Source organism: Heptranchias perlo, chromosome 16 (assembly GCF_035084215.1).
Source record: "Heptranchias perlo isolate sHepPer1 chromosome 16, sHepPer1.hap1, whole genome shotgun sequence".
Taxonomy (NCBI): domain Eukaryota; kingdom Metazoa; phylum Chordata; class Chondrichthyes; order Hexanchiformes; family Hexanchidae; genus Heptranchias; species Heptranchias perlo.
Genome location: NC_090340.1, coordinates 40,027,889 through 40,047,078, shown reverse-complemented (window position 1 = coordinate 40,047,078; position 19,190 = coordinate 40,027,889). Strand labels below are relative to the sequence as shown.

General features: G+C 40.6%; 1 protein-coding gene and 1 pseudogene across 1 annotated transcript in view; one reads left to right on the top strand and one right to left on the bottom strand.

Moving 5' to 3' along the window:
• The window catches only part of LOC137333698 (PH domain leucine-rich repeat-containing protein phosphatase 2-like), a 146,194-nt gene that overhangs the window by 56,807 nt on the left and 70,197 nt on the right, over positions 1-19,190 (top strand). The window contains exons 4-5 of the mRNA XM_067997996.1: positions 13,865-14,055; positions 14,654-14,779. Of these exons, the coding sequence (XP_067854097.1) occupies positions 13,865-14,055; positions 14,654-14,779 (317 nt within the window). The remainder of the gene's footprint in view (positions 1-13,864; positions 14,056-14,653; positions 14,780-19,190) is intronic.
• Positions 1,160-1,313, bottom strand: LOC137333884 (U1 spliceosomal RNA; annotated as a pseudogene).

Here is a 19,190-nt window from a genome sequence, read left to right as displayed (position 1 = left end):
GTTGATCCTATTGACAGACGAAGTATGTTCGTGGCATCACAAATTTTGAACATTGATCTCGGCTGGCTCTTGTACAATTTACAGCATTTGTCTCTTCTGAAACGTACATGTAAGCTGCATCTTGCTGATTTGGTAATGACGCACATTCTACGTATGAAGACCTCAAGGTTTTTTTGGGGGAAAAAATGGTGCATTGATTGAAGCATCTGCATAGGAGAATATTAGAACTTCCCATCCAGTTCTGAGAATTTGTAGAGCAACAACTGGTTACACAGCATTTTGGAGTGCAGACGTTGGAATTATCCGTGAACTGAAGTGCTTGAATTTTTCAGCCTTATCTTGCTTGTAGGTATCCATTTTAATTGATCTGGAATTTAATGACAGGGAGCATATACTATAGGTTACAAGGGCAATGAGTGACATAGCACACTGTGCAGATGAAACATTGGGCTGTCAGCAGGATACTTGCTTGTTGCTGATTTCATACATTGCCTAGCTGTTGAAAAATGTGTCAAGAACCCATTATAGAATTTCTGTGATCTTTTGATTCAGAGAAATGAGGCACACGTGCTATGTATGCATGTAGGGACCAGAGGTTCTTTAGTGTTTCATTGAACCAATTACTCTTCTATGTTAAATTATACAGCATAGTATTAAATCCTAATAACATTGCAACAGATTGCTTTAAAGCAAATGTTCCCTTTACTAGTGACCTGTGGACTAATCACTTTCAATGTTACCAGTACAATGATTAAGGAGTAATTTTATTCATTAACCCTTCAGAGCCTGTTGTGACGTATGCTATGTTTTGAATGGGTAATAATGTATTGCTGATGATGCATAAAATCCCTGCACTTGAACTTCACAATTAGTGGGACTAGCAAAATTGTTCTCTGTCCAGAGTTAATTATTCTGTAGTTAACATTATTAAGGGCTGAACACCTGTCCAGGCTATTACAGACTACACAGAAAACTGTTAAGCTTCTGACAAATCTGTTAATTATATTAGATTTTACATATAAATTTGATGGATAAAGTGAAGCCTCAGCTTTTAAAGCCTTTTTGCACCAATTAAGGCAAATTTAAGCTAATTTGCAATTTCTAAATAAGAAATGACTGATTTAGACTACATTTTCTGCTTCTTGATTTTGTCATAAATAAGGGGAAAGCGAGAACGCATTCCCCCTCTACCACAAATTATGCAGTCGAGTATTTCACATTTGGGGACATCGCAGGCTTCGGTATGCCCCAAATGCAATGGGTTAGCCTCGTCCTGGGAGAAACACTTTCCTGATCATAATCTCTCCCCTGCCCCTGCCCATTTTCTCTCTTCCTGAAAGTGGTGACATGTACTTGAGTATGATCCATGCCAGCCAACAGCTCTCTGGGGTATCTGACTCAAATGATCATTTGTGAGCCAGGACAAAGTGAGTGTCTTCAGGCTGTTCAGTCACAGCTGAGCCTGTTTCTCGCCACTTGTGCACTTATCATCAGAGATCACTCTGGAAAATCCTAATACATGGTGTAATTCTAACCAAAGAGGCCAGGATGTTCCAGGTTTGATTCTTGCTCTGTGCTGAGGTAATTGAGCATAGCTGAAGTGGCATTTGGAGTGCAGCAGTTGACATCACTGTTCCTGGGCAAAAGAGGAGAAAGATCTAAGATTCTAATGTTCATGCTCCTGATGACATTCCAATGATCCCCTCCTGAAAAGTTCATATGCATAGGAAAACAAGTGAGTACAGGTTGGACTTGGTTAAGTAGTCCACCGGCACTCACTATCCAGAGCTATTGAGTCATACTGCAAATATCATCACCTCGATGAAAATGAAGGGGAAAAATGAGAGAGAAAACCTGCTGTCATGTACATGTAGTATTTCATTTTGTAGTTCATTTTATGTTTCTAATGTTGAAGTAGATCACATACAGTTTTTCCATTTTGGAGATTGAACATTTTTGTTGCAGAGAAATCTTTTATTTATGTTTTTAAAACCAATACCACTTGTGCTGTGTATAATTCTGCACTAACAGCACTGAGACTTGGGCCTAAATTTTAACCTGGAGCCGGGAAGAGGCCAGGGGGTGAGGTTGGAATTCCTGACTGGTTTCCCGGATGTCCGTACGATTTTGACGTCAGGATGTCTTTTTTTTTGTTGGTTTCCTGCCTGATAGGCTGGCCATCAGTCGGACGGGAGATGAGCAAGGAAGCCGATGCGAGCAGGTATGCCTTAGATGGGAGGGTTGTGGTCGGGATTGGGTGGGGGGGGGGGGGGGAGGTGGGGAGAAGGAGAGAGACATCGGGGGGGGGCGGAGGGAGGGAAGAGAGTGAATTATCGGGGGTGGATGGGTGGAGTCGGAGATCATGATGGGGGTCGCTGCACGTAGGCTTGTTGGGCCTGGGGGAAGCACTTCTTCTCTGGGCCCACAAGCAGTGCGAGAAAGGCACTTACCTGCTGTTGTGGGCTTTTTCGCCTCCTCTCGTGTGGCGTGAAGTTCCCCCAGGAGTTAAATTTTTTTTTTAAAAAGCTGTAAAAATGGAGGCTCGCAGCCTCCTTGAAAGCTTTCACTGACTGACCCGCCTCCTAAGAGCGGGTTGGTCGCCAGCCCCTCGTCCCACCTCTTAAAACCAGAAGTGGGCAGGTTGGAGTCAGGTTTTAGTTTTTTTTTACAATTTTTACCTTCCCACCCATTCGTGGGGTTAAAATTTAGGCCCTGATGTTTTCTGTGCTGCTGTGCTTGCCAAATTTAAACTCATTGGTTTGAGATATGAGTAATGCTGACAGTTCTAATTTCTGGTCTCCTGATAACCGTGCATCCAATAGCAGTCTGAGGAGTGGCAGCAAGATGTGGAGGTGCTACCACACAATTCATAGTGGGAAAGTTATGCCAATTTAAAACACTGCATAAGCACAAGCAGAGACAGTGCTAGACTGCACAGCATTTCCAGGAACAGAAATCTTTATGCATCAGGTTTTTGCTGTCATCTTGGGATATACATCAAGACTCCTCTGTACTACAGTCTTTTATAGTAACATCTCAGTGAACAGCAGAATATTACTGAACCAGCAGACCTACTCATATTTAATGACACTGATTTGCTTTGAAGTTTCATTGTTCTCCAGGTTGAACTGGTGCCTTCATTTCTGCTTTTTAAATATTGTTCAAATGTTTGCTTATTTTGTATATTGCACAATTCCTATACAGTGATGTATGCCTTTTGCTATTGCCTTATTTTCATAATAAACCAACTGAATTAGGAATCCACAGGAGATAATTAGAATTTTTTGGTCTTATTGCATGTTGCACGGATTAATTATTTCAACATCCTCTTAAAATTTTAGTTTTGGTCTATAGATGTATTTTTTGACCCTCATTTGGGCATTTTGTTAAGAAAGGAGTTGACTCAGTTAAACTAATTTGGCGCAGTCAGATTTCCTGTGGCTCTGAGATCTATCCTGCCATTGGTATTGGGCAACATAAGTTGGTGAGGACTTCAAAGGATATATTTGCTTCAAAATACAGTGGATATTCTTGATACTTGGATCTACGCAACACTGAACTCTGGTTGCTCTGAATTCTACACTTCGAAAACTGGAATGTTGGCGCAGCTTTATAATGGAGATTTATAATTTAGAGCTCTCGTCTATACCATGCATGAACTGAGGGTGCTTGATGTTGTAAAATTGAACTTCCAGATTCGCAATACAGTCATCTCTTGCCTTGATGAGCTCATATACAGTGAAAAATACCTATTGTAGGTTTCAGAGGTCTATCATGAATAATATTGTGCCTGCTATTCAGATTTTTGTACAGTGACTTAATTTTTCAAATTACTTTCACCTTGAAATCAAGCCCATTCTAATTTGTTTCATTTTATTGTGCTAGTTCCCACTGCAAGAACTGTCCGCGGATGTGCTACACAGTACGTCCATCACTGGCAGTCTGAATTCACAACAGCAGGAAGTAAGTCAGCCCTGTCAGCCTGCCTGCCAGAAGACGCTTTGTCAGAACTACTTCATCATTCAGGAGGCACCATATATAGTCCCAGGCTTTCAATCAGCACCACCTTTTTTCCTGTTTTCATGAGCTACTTCATCAAAATTATAGAGTATCTCGGTTTGTGTTTTCAAATCTAGCTTCTTTGGTGGAAACTGAGCTGCATAAATGGTAGTGTTTAGAGGCATGGTTAGTGATGGGCTGGTTATGATGCTTGAGGGGTGGCATGCAGGTTGAAGTTTGGAATTGTTTTCATGCCCTCGAGTGGGGAAGAAGCGTTGTTGTTAGAAGAGAATCATAGAAAGGTTACAGCACAGATGGAGGCCATTCGGCTCATCGAGTCTGTGCAAGAGCAATCCAGCTAGTCCCACTCCCCCGCCCTTTCCCCGTAGTGTTTGCAAAGCAACATTGGTAAAGGGTGGGTACTCGGGGTCAATTGCCGAACCTTTCACCTAGGAAATTTCTAGAATCCTAGACATTAGAGAACAGAAGGAAGGCCATTCGATACCTGTGCTGATGCTAGCTCTTTAAATGTAGCTATTTACTTTAAACTAATTTCTCTATTGTTTCTTCAAATACTTTTATATTCCTTTTAAAATGCTTATCCAATTCTCTCTTAAATTATGATATTAACTTTGTCAAAATAACCTATTGTGGTAAAGCATTTTGTGTTCTAGTAACCCTCTGTGTGATTTTCTAATGATAATCCTGTCTTTTTTTATTCGTTCATGGGATGTGGGTGTTGCTGGCAAGGCCAGCATTTATTTCCCATCCCTTATTGCCCTTGAGAAGGTGGTGGTGAGCCGCCGCCTTGAACTGCTGCAGTCCGTGTGGTGCAGGTTCTCCCACAGTGCTGTTGGGTAGGGAGTGCCAGGATTTTGAACCAGCGACAATGAAGGAACGGTGATATATTTCCAAGTTTTTTTTTATTCGTTCACGGGATGTGGGCGTCGCTGGCAAGGCCGGCATTTATTGCCCATCCCTAATTGCCCTCGAGAAGGTGATGGTGAGCCGCCTTCTTGAACCGCTGCAGTCCGTGTGGTGACGGTTCTCCCACAGTGCTGTTAGGAAGGGAGTTCCAGGATTTTGACCCAGCGACAATGAAGGAACGGCGATATATTTCCAAGTCGGGATGGTGTGTGACTTGGAGGGGAACGTGCAGGTGGTGTTGTTCCCATGCGCCTGCTGCCCTTGTCCTTCTAGGTGGTAGAGGTCGCGGGTTTGGGAGGTGCTGTCGAAGAAGCCTTGGCGAGTTGCTGCAGTGCATCCTGTGGATGGTGCACACTGCAGCCACAGTGCGCCGGTGGTGAAGGGAGTGAATGTTTAGGATGGTGGATGGGGTGCCAATCAAGCGGGCTGCTTTATCTTGGATGGTGTCGAGCTTCTTGAGTGTTGTTGGAGCTGCACTCATCCAGGCAAGTGGAGAGTATTCCATCACACTCCTGACTTGTGCCTTGTAGATGGTGGAAAGGCTTTGGGGAGTCAGGAGGTGAGTCACTCGCCGCAGAATACCCAGCCTCTGACCTGCTCTCGTAGCCACAGTATTTATATGGCTGGTCCAGTTAAGTTTCTGGTCAATGGTGACCCCCAGGATGTTGATGGTGGGGGATTCGGCGATGGTAATGCCGTTGAATGTCAAGGGGAGGTGGTTAGACTCTCTCTTGTTGGAGATGGTCATTGCCTGGCACTTATCTGGCGCGAATGTTACTTGCCACTTATTAGCCCAAGCCTGGATGTTGTCCAGGTCTTGCTGCATGCAGGCTCGGACTGCTTCATTATCTGAGGGGTTGCGAATGGAACTGAACACTGTGCAGTCATCAGCGAACATCCCCATTTCTGACCTTATGATGGAGGGAAGGTCATTGATGAAGCAGCTGAAGATGGTTGGGCCTAGGACACTGCCCTGAGGAACTCCTACAACAATGTCCTGGGGCTGAGATGATTGGCCTCCAACAACCGCTACCGTCTTCGTTTGTGCTAGGTATGACTCCAGCCACTGGAGAGTTTTCCCCTTGATTCCCATTGACTTCAATTTTACTAGGGCAAATGCTGCCTTGATGTCAAGGGCAGTCACTCTCACCTCACCTCTGAAATTCTGCTCTTTTGTCCATGTTTGGACCAAGGCTGTAATGAAGTCTGGAGCCGAGTGGTCCTGGCGGAACCCAAACAGAGCATCAGTGAGCAGGTTATTGGTGAGTAAGTGCCACTTGATAGCACTGTCGACGACATCTTCCATCACTTTGCTGATGATTGAGAGTAGACTGATGGGGCGGTAATTGGCCAGATTGGATTTGTCCTGCTCTTTGTGGACAGGACATACCTGGGCAGTTTTCCACCTTGTCGGGTAGATGCCAGTGTTGTAGCTGTACTGGAACAGTTTGGCTAGAGGCGCAGCTAGTTCTGGAGCACAAGTCTTCAGCATTATAGCAGGAATGTTGTCGGGGCCCATAGCCTTTGCTGTATCTAGTGCACTCAGCCATTTCTTGATATCACGTGGAGTGAATCAAATTGGCTGAAGACTGGCTTCTTTGATGGTGGGGATATTGGGAGGAGGCCGAGATGGATTATCCACTCGGCACTTCTGGCTTGAAGATGGTTGCAAACGCTTCAGCCTTGTCTTTTGCACTCACGTGCTGGACTTTGCCATCATTGAGGGTGGGGATGTTCACAGAACCTCCTCCTCCCATTAGTTGTTTAATTGTCCACCACCATTCACGACTGGATGTGACAGGACTTCAGAGCTTTGATCTGATCCGTTGGAATCGCTTAGCTCTGTTTATAGCATGTTGCTTCCGCTGTTTAGCATGCATGTAGTCCTAAGTTGTAGCTTCACCAGAATGGCACCTCATTTTTAGGTACACCTGGTGCTGCTCCTGGCATGCTCTTCTACACTCCTCATTGAACCAGAGTTGATCCCCTGGCTTGTTGGTAATCATGATGTGGAGATGCCGGTGATGGACTGGGGTTGACAATTGTAAACAATTTTACAACACCAAGTTATAGTCCAGCAATTTTATTTTAAATTCACAAGCTTTCGGAGACTTCCTCCTTCCTCAGGTAAATGTTGGTAATGGTAGAGTGAGGAATATGCCGGGCCATGAAGTTACAGATTGTGCTGGAATACAATTCTGCTGCTGATAGCCCACAGCGCCTCATGGATGCCCAGTTTTGAGCTGCTGGATCTGTTTGGAATCTATTCCATTTAGCACGGTGATAGTGCCACACAACAGATGCGAAGACGGGACTTCGTCTCCACGAGGATAGTGAGGACATTAGTGTATCAGATGGGTTTTTACAACAATCCGGTAGTTTTATGGCCACCATTACTGATGCTAGTTTTTTTTATTTCAGATTTTATTTAATTAATTGAACTTAAATTCCCCAGCTGCTGTGGCGGGATTTGAACTCGTGACTCCGGATTATTAGTCCAGTAAATGTAGTGTGCCAGGATTAGTCCAGAATGTGAGATTAAAGGGACTTCTCCTGTGGGATTCATATATTAGTTTAGGCAAACCCCTATGGTATGTGGAGACCTTGATTTGAAGAATATAACTTTATAGTGAGTAATTTACTAGTCCAGCAACATAACCATTATGTTACCATACCCTATGCCTCATGGATCCTGATTACCAACCAGGAGAAAGAAGCTTTCACTACTTCAGATCTTTTTCGTCGTCATGAACATATTTATTAGATCTTCTCTGTTCCAGATAAACAAGCCCCAATTTTTCAAGCTTTTCTCACAAGAACCTCTAATTTCTTAGAAAGGCACGGGTCAATCAGGATCAGTAAGCATAAAATTGTAAAGGGCAAGTTATGCTTGACTGATCAAGAAAATCATAGCGTAAGGGAATGCGGTGGATGTGGCATATTTTTGGATTTTCAGAAGGAGTTTGAAAGATACCTGTTGAGGAAAATCAGCCATGAGCCCCTCTTCTCACCACTATCCAGCAGCACCTTCTGGAAGTGCATATATTAATGGTCGAGAACAGGGTCAGGCTTGGCTGTAATGAAATTGCTGGCAAGCACTTGCCGTCAAGGCTTACATATGAATAATGGCCACTTGGGTGTGGTACTAGAGGGTGACTGGCACACTACATTTATACTCCAGCAAAGAGCCAACATCTTAAGCAAGCAGGGGTGAAAGTTTGAGAGAAAAGTGTGATCGGGGGGTGGTAGAAAGAACTACTTTGGGGAAATGAGTGTGTAAATCTTTGGAAAAAGCCCATGAAGTGTTAGAAAAAAATAAGCTAATTTTAAAATCTAAGAGTTATTGTACATATCCTTTCTGCTAGCCACATGAACAAGTCATCCTGGGCATTGTTGCCTCTGGGCAAAACTAATGAGTCAGACTGACTGGAATTTATAAGGGTGTTCAAATGAGCTGTTGTGTGAAGTGACGAATGTGATATTAAAGGGACTTCTCCTGTGGGATTAATATATTAGTTTAGGCAAGCCCCTATGTTATTTGGAGATCTTGATTTGAAGAATATAACTTTACAGTGAGTAATTTACATGTTTCCATATTTTATCCAGGAGATTTAAGCCATTTCACTCTGAAACCTTATTCAGGCTTGAAGGACGTTCTTTAAAAAAAAACTTGTGCCTATAAGGGTTTCACTTACAGTGGCAGTGATTGTATTGTTGGGAACACTGCTGCAGAATCTTCAACAAATATTATGAATTAAATGCTTCACTTTTCAAGCATTTTTCAAGTTGTTTTTGTAGATATGCTTGATAGTATCCTATTAAATTTTACTGAATGTATTTCGAAAGTAAATATCCCTAGTTATGGAACATTTAGCTAAAAACAAAGAATTTTTAAAAATGGAACTGAATGAGTAAAATTTCCAATAACTTGTAACTTTATCAGGTCAGATGCCCAGTGCAATAAAAAGCACCTGTCCTCTGCTTTAATTAGATACTGGACTGCACATCTGCCTGCTTACAAGACTCAGCTGACGTGATGGTCAAGATTAGACATATGCTCTGACAATATCATTTATATATAAGTATCAGACTCCAATATCATCGCATATGTGCATCAAATGAAAACAATGCACACTTGCACATTGAGGGTGCATTTAGACTACAACTGTAGTGTTGCGAAACCAGTGTGCACTTAGAAACAAACTTGTGCAAATGGATCCTGAAATGGTAAATTGGTGCATGTCTTAGACTTCCTTTGTCGTGTAGGGGTTGTTTTGTTTTGGCTTTCATGCACTGGAATCTGCCTCATTTACACTGTGGGGTGGATTCTGAATACCGGCAGCAATACAAAACAATTGCACATGTATAATCTTTTGCAGTACAGTTTAAAAGTACTATTAAAGTTTAAAAGCCCATTTAACACTTTCACTGGGTGGTGAAGGTTGTACAAGCCAGCAATATAAAAGCCCATGTCAGTCTTTTACTGTAAAACAAAAGCGTAACACTGCAGATGCTGGAAATCTGAAGTAAAAACAGAAAATGCTGGAAATGCTCAGCAGGTCAGGCAGCATCTGTGGAGAGAGAGCAACAGAGTTAATGATTCTCTCTCCATAGATGCTGCCTAACCTGCTGAGTGTTTATAGCATTTTCTGTTTTTATTTCAGTCTTTTGCTGCCCTGTCTTCAAGAAAAAAATGGAAATTTACAATTTGTTTGATGATAGCAACACTGAGCCTCCAATGGGGGGAGTGGGAAAACACCCCTTGAGATGGTACTCTATTGCCAGGTCCATAAGGCTGCGACATTTACATTACAGTGCTGTTAATCGAAGTATTATGACAGATTCCATTGCAATTTGTAAATGTTGAGACCTTTTCCACACGAATAGTTTGTTTTATATTCTCAGTTCCCATTCTATTTCCTCCATCCCTATTTCACACTATTTCCTGGATGAGAAAGGGACCAGTTAATCTGTTTTCAGGTCTCTGCCCATGCAGTTTCGTAACCACCTACCTCGGGGTTCATGTGAGCAGTCTTGGATGACTCGGTAGCAATTTGCGCAACTTACCTTTGGTAGTGTTCTTCGTGTACAAAGTGACATCTTGCTATCCACCTTCCTGTAAAGCATTCCAAGTTGAAAACTGGGTGGTGGAAATGGGGGTGGGGGATACAAAAAGGAAGAGGGTCAAGTTCCAGCAAAAGTACAAAGAGAGAATCAGAGGTTTTTGAAAGCACACTGAGAGATGGCACAGGGGAGAAGCTGAGAGAGGGAGTTCTAGATGGAGGACAAGATGGCTGGTGGAGCAAAAGGAGCAGGAAATGAGAAATAAGCTGGTATTGAAAGACTGGAGAGTGTTTGTCAGGACATTTTGCTGGGGAAGATCACTTTTTTCCCCCCTTATTTTGTTCATATATGGCATTGCCTGTCCTTAGCTTAGTGTGACGTTCTGTTTTCATTTGGACAGAGATCAAGTCTGTGATAGAGCACGGGTGCATTGAGTCTGGAAATATATTCTGCCACTTACTTTGTTCTTTTGTATTTACTTGTGTTGGTTTGAGCACTCTACGTATTCAGGTTGCACATTTGAGTAGCCAATTATGAGCCTTTTTAAAAAAAAAATAAACCAGTTCTTTCTGTTGGGCAATATAGAAAAGGACATGAAGAATGGTAGGCTAAATATAATCAGAATTTCATTGAAAATTCCCAAAGGCCCTTGGAGTAATGAGTGCAGTGCTTCAAAAAGCTTACATTTACTGTAATCTTCAAGATCCTATTTTTGATGCTGTTAGTCTGAAATCTGGTGGCATTGATCAAACATTGTCAGTTTTAGTTTAATTTTCAGTTTTCAATAGTGAAATTTTGACCTGCAACATTAAACTAATTTCAGGTCTTTCAGTGATGGTGTTAATCTGGGAACAAATGCTTTGGATCCCCTTTCGTTGTCTGACTCGTTTCTGGAAGTGCTCTGTATTCACCCAAAGAATCATACAGGTGTACCCGGTATACTGCCATTTGTTTTTCAAGTGTCTATAAATTTAATTGCGACTTAAGCTTTAGAATAGTAAAAAAAAAATTGGTTATTCTTCTTTTTAATCTGTTGCAATAGTCACAAAACAAACAATATCCAAGTTGGAATATTTAGTGACCAGGCAGGAAAAATCAAAATGTTTGTAATAGCAAAGCAGTCAAATCAGATGTAATAATCATACGGACTGGGAGTTTGTTTAATTGGTATTGCATTCTCATTTGCGTTAACATTTTATCAGGCGTGATGCATAAAGATAGTACAAAAACATGGACTATTTGTCAAGAAAGTGCTTGCTTCTAATTCTGACATTCCCATTTAGGTCTGTGTAACCTATCAATTTTACAGATCCAAATGCAGGAGTTGTTCATGATGGTATTGCATCAGCAAATGTTCAAGATCTCTAAAAGCAACAATCCAGCAATAATGATGCTAGATGCTCCTTCGTTGTCCATCAAAACATGGTTGACTCTTGTTTTACTTGGTCAAGCAACATTTGTTTTTTTTTGTGTCTTTGTTCAGAAGGCAGTAACATTTCAGAGATGTAGCTATGATCTAGCGATTGTGAAAATGCAGGGATTTATTTTGGAATTGGATATTAAATGTTCGATAATGACATTTGTTTTTCCTTGAAAATTCCACAGTGGATGAACGTCTCAGTCCTCATTTTGATGAAAGAGAAAAAAAAGTACTTCACTTTAAGAAAGCACCAGGGAATTTACACCTCCAAACTCAGCTACTCCAACTCTTCTGGCTGGCGCCTCTTCCTTCTCCCTCCACAAACTGCAGCTTATCAAATACTCTGCTGCTAGTATTCTATCCTGCGCTGAGTCCCATTCGCCCATTAGCCCTCTCCTTGTTGATTCCTGGTCCGTCAGCAACTTAAATTTAAAATTCTTGTCTTTACCATTCTAATCGCTCAATGGCCTTGCTCCTCTCTATCTCCATAATCTTGTCCACCCAACAACCCCCCCCCCCCCGCCCCAACTTCCTGTTCCTCTGACTCTGACCTCTTGTACGTCCTTCCCCCTTCAACACCACTGGTGGTATGCCTTCAGGCACCTAGATCCCACTCTCTGGAATTCTATCCCCAACCCTTCTGCCTCTCCATCTTCCTCTTATCCTTTAAGACTCTTCTTAAAGCCCACCACTTTGACCAAGCCTTTGGTCACCTCTCCTAAATCTCTCCTCTTTTGACCAATGTCTGTTTTTCCCAAAGCCTATGTGAAGTTCCTTGGGACATTTTCTACGTTAAAGGCGCTATATAAATGCAAGTTGTGGTCAATGTTGTTTCATAATTGAATTATTGATTTTATTAATGGACAAATACAGCATTACACATACTGAACCATGACTGCAATGCTTTTTTTTCAATTGTAATTTTACTGTGGCTGTTAAAATATTGGATTCAGTAAAAGAGAAGAGTAAACTTGGGGAAGAGAATATTGTTGTTCAACTGGAGGCCATTTTAAAAAAAAACTTAATAACTAATGTGAGGATTGATATCAAAAATGTGTGAAATGTCTAAATTCGAGTAAGCTTCTGGGTAATTAAAATCTAGGCTGGTTTACTAATTTGCTGCCTCCTAATATTACACAATACAATAGATTTGCTTCACTGACTATTATATGTAATGGCAGCAAACATTGCTGTGTTGAGTTAAATCCTGAAAGGTTTATTGTAGCTGAAAGAGCGCTGCAGCTGTTTTGCTGACAACATTTTAGGGTGCATTTACACTGCAACTTCTTAAAAGTCTGTGTAAAGCAATTTTAGTTCACTCTGACACTAAGGGCCTTAAATTTCTTAGTGCCCCAAACCAGGAACAATTCCAATGGCAAGCAGTGACAGCACGCCACAACAGAGTGGCCTGAGAACTGAAGTGAGTTTGTCCTTGGGCTTCATCAGAATGAATCAGGCAAGCCGCGGGCGCCAATCAGGCGTACCGACGCAGCTCACCTATCGGGCCTTAGCGCCTTTGCCCCATTGCAAGGCCCAAAGGTAAGCCTGGGGTGGGGGATGATCTGGAGGGGTCAAGGGTGGACCATTTATTTTGTGGAGCCAGGAAAAGCACTCCTGCCCCTTCCAGCTCCTTTCTTGAGCAACCTCCAGCAATCCCTTTAACATCCTGCTGGTGAGGCTGCTCAAGACCCGGAAATGCCAGTCGGAGATCGCACATCGCAAGCTGAGACTAGGGCAAATAAATTAGAGTCAGGGTCTGAAATAACGCAGGGGCCTCAATATTGAAATGAGACATGCGCTTATTTCAGGCGGCCACTATTGCTACCATAAAAAAAAAGGTCCTGACCAATTTAGCAATGGTCCAAAATCGGTTGTGGTTCTCTGCACTACTAAATGGTTATTGTTGCGCCTGTTTTAAACAAATGTTAAATTAGAATTACACCAGAACACTCTAATTCTAAAGATGGACCCCATCTGATGAGGAGTGAGATTCTCTAAATCTTATTGCACTGGACTGTCAGCCTAGGTTATGCTGCCAAGTGCAGTTTGAATCCACAACCTCCTGACTCACGGTGAGAATATGACCAATATGCTTCAACATCTCTAAAGACAAGGTTAATATTTTGGGTGTAAACTTTGTCAGATGCTGGTGGTTAAGCTATGTTTCTTTTAGATTTCCAGGATTTTCAGTTTTTAAAAAAAATTACTTCATTAGCAGTGCTACAATTCACAAAATATTTGTACCTTAATTTCTCCAAGGAAAGTCAGTGCATCTAATCATGGAATGAGTTGATGAGATCCATGTGCCATTAATTAGTGGCTTTTATCTGTATTTATTTTGTTATTCAGTTGGCAATGTGCTGGAATAATTTTGCTTTTTTAAAGTTCTACTTGGTGGTTCACTTCATAATTTTGTAAGATTCTCACAGAATTGTTTTTCTGTTGTCTTCTCAGGTAAGCCAAACAGCATAGAGCAACTAGATCGGATCCTTCTCTCTGGTGTGTTTAGTGTTCGGAAAGGCAAAACTCAGCTGCACAAGTGGTCAGAACGCCAAGTCATTCTCTGTGGTACCTGCCTGATTGTGTCTTCGGTGAAGGAATGTCAGATGGGAAAAATGCATGTACTTCCTCTCACTGGAGGCAAGGTGAGAAATCATGTCTATTCTGAAGGAGCTAGTATTGTATAGTCTCTGTCTTAAGGCAGGTTTAGTCTGGTATTGAGTTTACAAATAGTTGCTTTGTAGTAAGCTTAGTATTACACAAGGATACGTGTGAAATGACAAGGTTAATTATAATGGAGAACATGTATAGTATTCCAGCAGAAATGGTGGTTGATAAACCGCACAGGGTTTATAATTGTTTAAAATTCAAACTACAGTTGTAATGCACAAGTAGGTTTTTAAAACATAGCACTAAAATCTCACATGGGTCCCAGAGGAATCCAAGTTCAAATTAAGTATATGAGTTTAATTTATCAGATGCTAGATGCCAGTTTAGTGGAGCAAAGATTATGAACTTATGTAGACCTCAGTTTGTAAGTGATCCTATGGACATTTATTGTTAAGATTCCAACATATTTTAGCACAGTCAACAACTTCAGTAGATACACATTTCTCTAATGAACTTGTATTAGCACTGGGATTATACAAATTCATGGATTTATACCTACACTGATATTGTATAGTCTGGTATGGACCTCTTGGAAAAAGTGAAATTTAACAATTTTTTTTGTATTTTGTATAGGTGGAAGAAGTAAAGAGACGACAATACTGCCTCATGTTCAGCTCTGCTGGGCAACAGGGACAAACGTACTACGTGATCTTTGATTCATGCCCAGAGTACCTACGGTGGCTCAGACAGGCATCCAAGGTGAATTGCACTGCATTATGACAATAGCCTACACAATGTCATATACATAATAGGAAATAATGTGCGCTGTCGTGCTATTGATGTCAAGATATAAATTTGAATTAACGATAGGAATTGTTAGTATTTAGTTAAGTTTTGATGTTTTCTGACATACTGGTTCTGCCACTAAGAAAAGGATGTTTATTTTCCAGTTTTAATGAGTGAAGGCCAATATACATGTCTGCCACCAATGGAAAATAATTACAATAAATTACTAATCAATAAATACAACTGCACTCTTGACTTACTGACTTTGAAAGCTTTTACACTAACCTTTTTTAATTTCTTAATTGAGTCAGTGAATTCCATAATTTGTTTGTTTTAGACTGCTTCATTTTTGGCACTTTGGGCACTCTGAAACCACTCTGAAGATATTTCCTAAAGGCATGTCCAGTTCTAGTTTGTCTTGAGATATATCTTAATTCTATCTGCCTTCATCTTTTTCTCTGGAGCATAAATACCATTTTTGTTTTGAGGGGCTTGCCTTTTTGGTTAGACTGAACCCAAGATACTTACTAATTCAAGCAATTGTATTTCATTTGGTAACAACAACTTGGATAAATCTATTGCCAATACTTGGCTAAATGAATAGTAGTGTAATATTTTTTACTATTTCGCATGGTCAAATTCTGAAATATGATGAAGATTTATTCTACCAGAGGAATGACCACCTCCTAGGCCAGCATAGACGGTTTCCCTTGACTTTCTAATTGCTTTTATATTGAGCTTGGAAGGGTACCAGGGTCTCTGACTTCCGATGTGTGGGTCTCATGACAGTAGCAACAGCAAACTGAAGTTGCTGAATTTGCAAAGGTCGGTGGCTGGGAAGCCCTGGTATTAGTAAAAAAAAAAAACAGGTCATCTCTGCAGGCCTTGACTTCTGTTGAATTTAATTTGGTGCTGCCGCAGACTGCCCGACACCTGGATGTTGGGAGCTGACTGCCCTAGTGCCGCATTAAACACAACATAAAAGCAGCTTTTCTTTCTCTAAGGCAGTTATATGTAATATGATGTGTAATATTCATGCTTTTATAAACTATTACTGTCTTTCACCTTTTTAACCCAATGCATTTTTCATTTCTCTTCCAATTTTGAATCCAAATTAAGTCAGAGTGTTTACCCATCTTTAGTTATTGAACTACTTCGACAGAATTCATTTGCTTCTGGAGGTTGACTGGAGGAAAAAGAATGCCAGATTATCTACCCTGGGTATTTTCGTCATTTGAATGTAGTTCTTCCTCTACATACAGAGGAGCCACCCTCTTTATCCTCTTTTCTCTCTAACTCAGAGAACTTGGAGCTGTTTATTAAATATATTTTTATACACACACAGTCCCTGCTGCTTATAGTGAGTTCGTTCATGCGGATGTGATCTACCTGCTATATGCAATGTCCAGTATAACTGCCATCATGTGCATGTATGTGCTAAGCATTCCTATTGGTGGAGTTAATCGTCACAATTCAAATTCAGTGCAATGTATTGAGTCATTCTTCCTAAAATACCTTGTTCTACAACAATGTAATCCCCAAGCTAGAAATTATGTCAACTGCACTTATCCAGTGATAGTTTGAGGTTTAATAAAACTTGTCAACAAGGTGACTAGAAAAGAAAACAATTTGTCACAGGAGATTTGGCGCACCCATAATCTACAGTGCTGACATTAATCATTGGCTTGCTTTCCAATAAAACACTGGCCTCCAACTGCTTCTGCCCGAAATAAACAGAGTATTAAAGATGCTATAACTGACAACTTTGAAATTGACGTTAATGAAAATGATGATTGGTTTTTGCTTTTTGGCTGATATAAATGACTGCCTGTTTTAAACATGGATGTTTTACGTGGTATGAACTGTGTTTGTGTGTGTGTGTGTATATATATAAATATCTAATTGTAGGAACTAAGGGCAATCTTCTCATGATTTCCTCTCTATGGACGATTGTTTTTCTGTGGATGCTTGCCAATTCATTTGTATTTTGAGGTTGAATAACGTACACATAATGAAAAAGACCATATAATAGGAGGTAATTGAATGAGCCTTGCTCTTTTCAGTGGTTGGGGTTGAAGTGCATTGTTCAGGCAATATGAGTTGTGTGTTGTCTGAAATGGTAAAACTAGATACTTTTTTTCAGTACACTGCCACAAAATATTTTCCAGTTGTGTTTTATTTGCAATGATTATGCTCAAATGTTGGTGTAAGCCTGGTAGGGAAATGGATTTGGTGAGTTGGGACAAAAGACCTTTTGGGAATGAAACTTCATGCAGTCAGAAATTATTTTAAAAAACTCTAGTAGTGTTCCAAGTAAAGATATTTAAACTGACTGACTTTGGATAGAATTCAGTGCACCAAGGCAGCAGCTTCATCCAGATGAATTTAGTAGTTTTTTTTCTGCAAGGTTTGCATGATGGGGTTCTCACAATAATGTTTGTTGAAATAATGCCAAAAATCAAAACCCCTTTTAAAGATCTAAGTGGCCTTTCAGAGGAAGCTGCCAAGTCTTTGAAAGCTCTAATAAATTTGGCTTGCTTAAATTCATCTTTATACAGATACAATTGCTTCTCTGATTAGCTAAACATATTAGGGCTGATGTTGTGAAGCTCCAGTCCTGGAGCAGCCCCTCAGAATGTGGGCTGGAGAAATGGACACATAGGTCTGCAGGCCTGATTCATTTCTGGATTATGCACCTTTTTTCTTATTCACTCCATTATGAAAAGTTTTCATTTTTGTATTCTTGGCTGACTTGTCAGAATTCATTTAAGATGACTGGAGGGGCGGTAGGCTAAATACTGGTTTTTCACCTTTAGGACTTGGGCTCAAATCCAAACCGGACTACTGAGGGTCACATGTGTAATGAATTTGGGCAGTCTCAATCCATTTCCTAGTGGACATGACCCACATTACAAAACTGTCCCTAATTGGCAGCCTTATAGGAAAGGCAATGGTGGCTGGTGTAGGAAATGGAAAAATGTCATAATAGTGTGGTAAGGAGTTCACTTCGACAGTTGGAGCTGAGTAAGATTGACAGAGATGCAACTCCACTCTTGCGCCGTAATAACGCCAAAACTGACTAGAAAATTCCAGGAGTTTGACTGACTGGTAAAATAAACGTTTTGGAGGTGATTTACTGAAGAAATTGTCGTACATGAAAGAGCATTATTTAAAGACGAATCGATTTCCTGTATTTTCAGAGGACCTCTTATCCTCTTGCTCACTTGTCAATAGCCTTATTTGGTCATGCTGTTACTGCAGTTGTCAAGGAACTTAACTTCACAATTATTGCATAAACTTTCATAGAAAGGCCAGTTGAAATTACAAGCTGCGCAAACCATTAGATTAGCGAAAATAAGTGAAAGGACCTAACAAATGTACTGTGGAATTGAAGGAAATTCTGAAGACTGATTCTTCAGATCCAAAATGTGGTGTGGTCAACTCGCAGAAAGATGGTTGTTTAAAAAGCTGTGATGCTCTTCCCTTTGTGCTTACTCCGATCTCATTTTCAGCACCTTGGGTGACCCTATGTTTTGAGAATAATTAGGAGTATAATTTTATTCCCTCAGTATGTTTGAGAGATTAAATATGATGAACCCTATTTAGACTTGAATATTCACCTGGTGTCTTTGTTGGAGGAAAATTAGTTTGCTGATTTGAATTGAAGATGGTTTTTGATTTAAATAGCAGGTTTTCTTGGAAGATAAAGAACTAGTTTGTTCTGTTATGAAGATTTTGATCCAATTAAGCAACAAAACTATTTCAACATCTACATGTGAATTGTTTTTTGTATATCTCAGCAGACAAAATTGTTTTTTTTCAATGTGGTGAAATCTGCTCAATTTAACTGGATTTATGTACAAGGTATTGTTTGTTTTGTCCTTTTAGTTACTCAGAACATTGCAAGATTTGTTGTTTGTCCAAGAACCAATACTTGAAAGTTCCCAGAGGTGATTGTTTTGACATCTGAAGAGACAGAAAATGAAAGCTCTTTAGAAAACTAGATGTCTCGAGAGATTGTGAATTACTTTTTCTACAAGAGTTTGTGCTCGAGTGAAGATCAATGGAATTTATAACGGCGGACAAGAGACTAGCCACTGGGGGGAGGGAGAGTTAAATCCTGGTCAGAGTGGTAAGCCTCAAGCCAAACTCTCCTCCTCCCTCCCCACCCCCACCCCCCCAAAAAAAATCATACAAGGGTTAAGCATTATGTGCTTGAATCCCTGTTGGTTCTAATCTACATAAATGATTTGGATGACAAAACTAACAGTAATCATGTCGAATTTGCTGATGAGACTAAAATTGGAAGAGAAGTAGAGATACAGGATGCAGCTAAAGATTTGCAAAAGGATTTAAATCAGGTAATTTTGTTGGCAAATTAAAT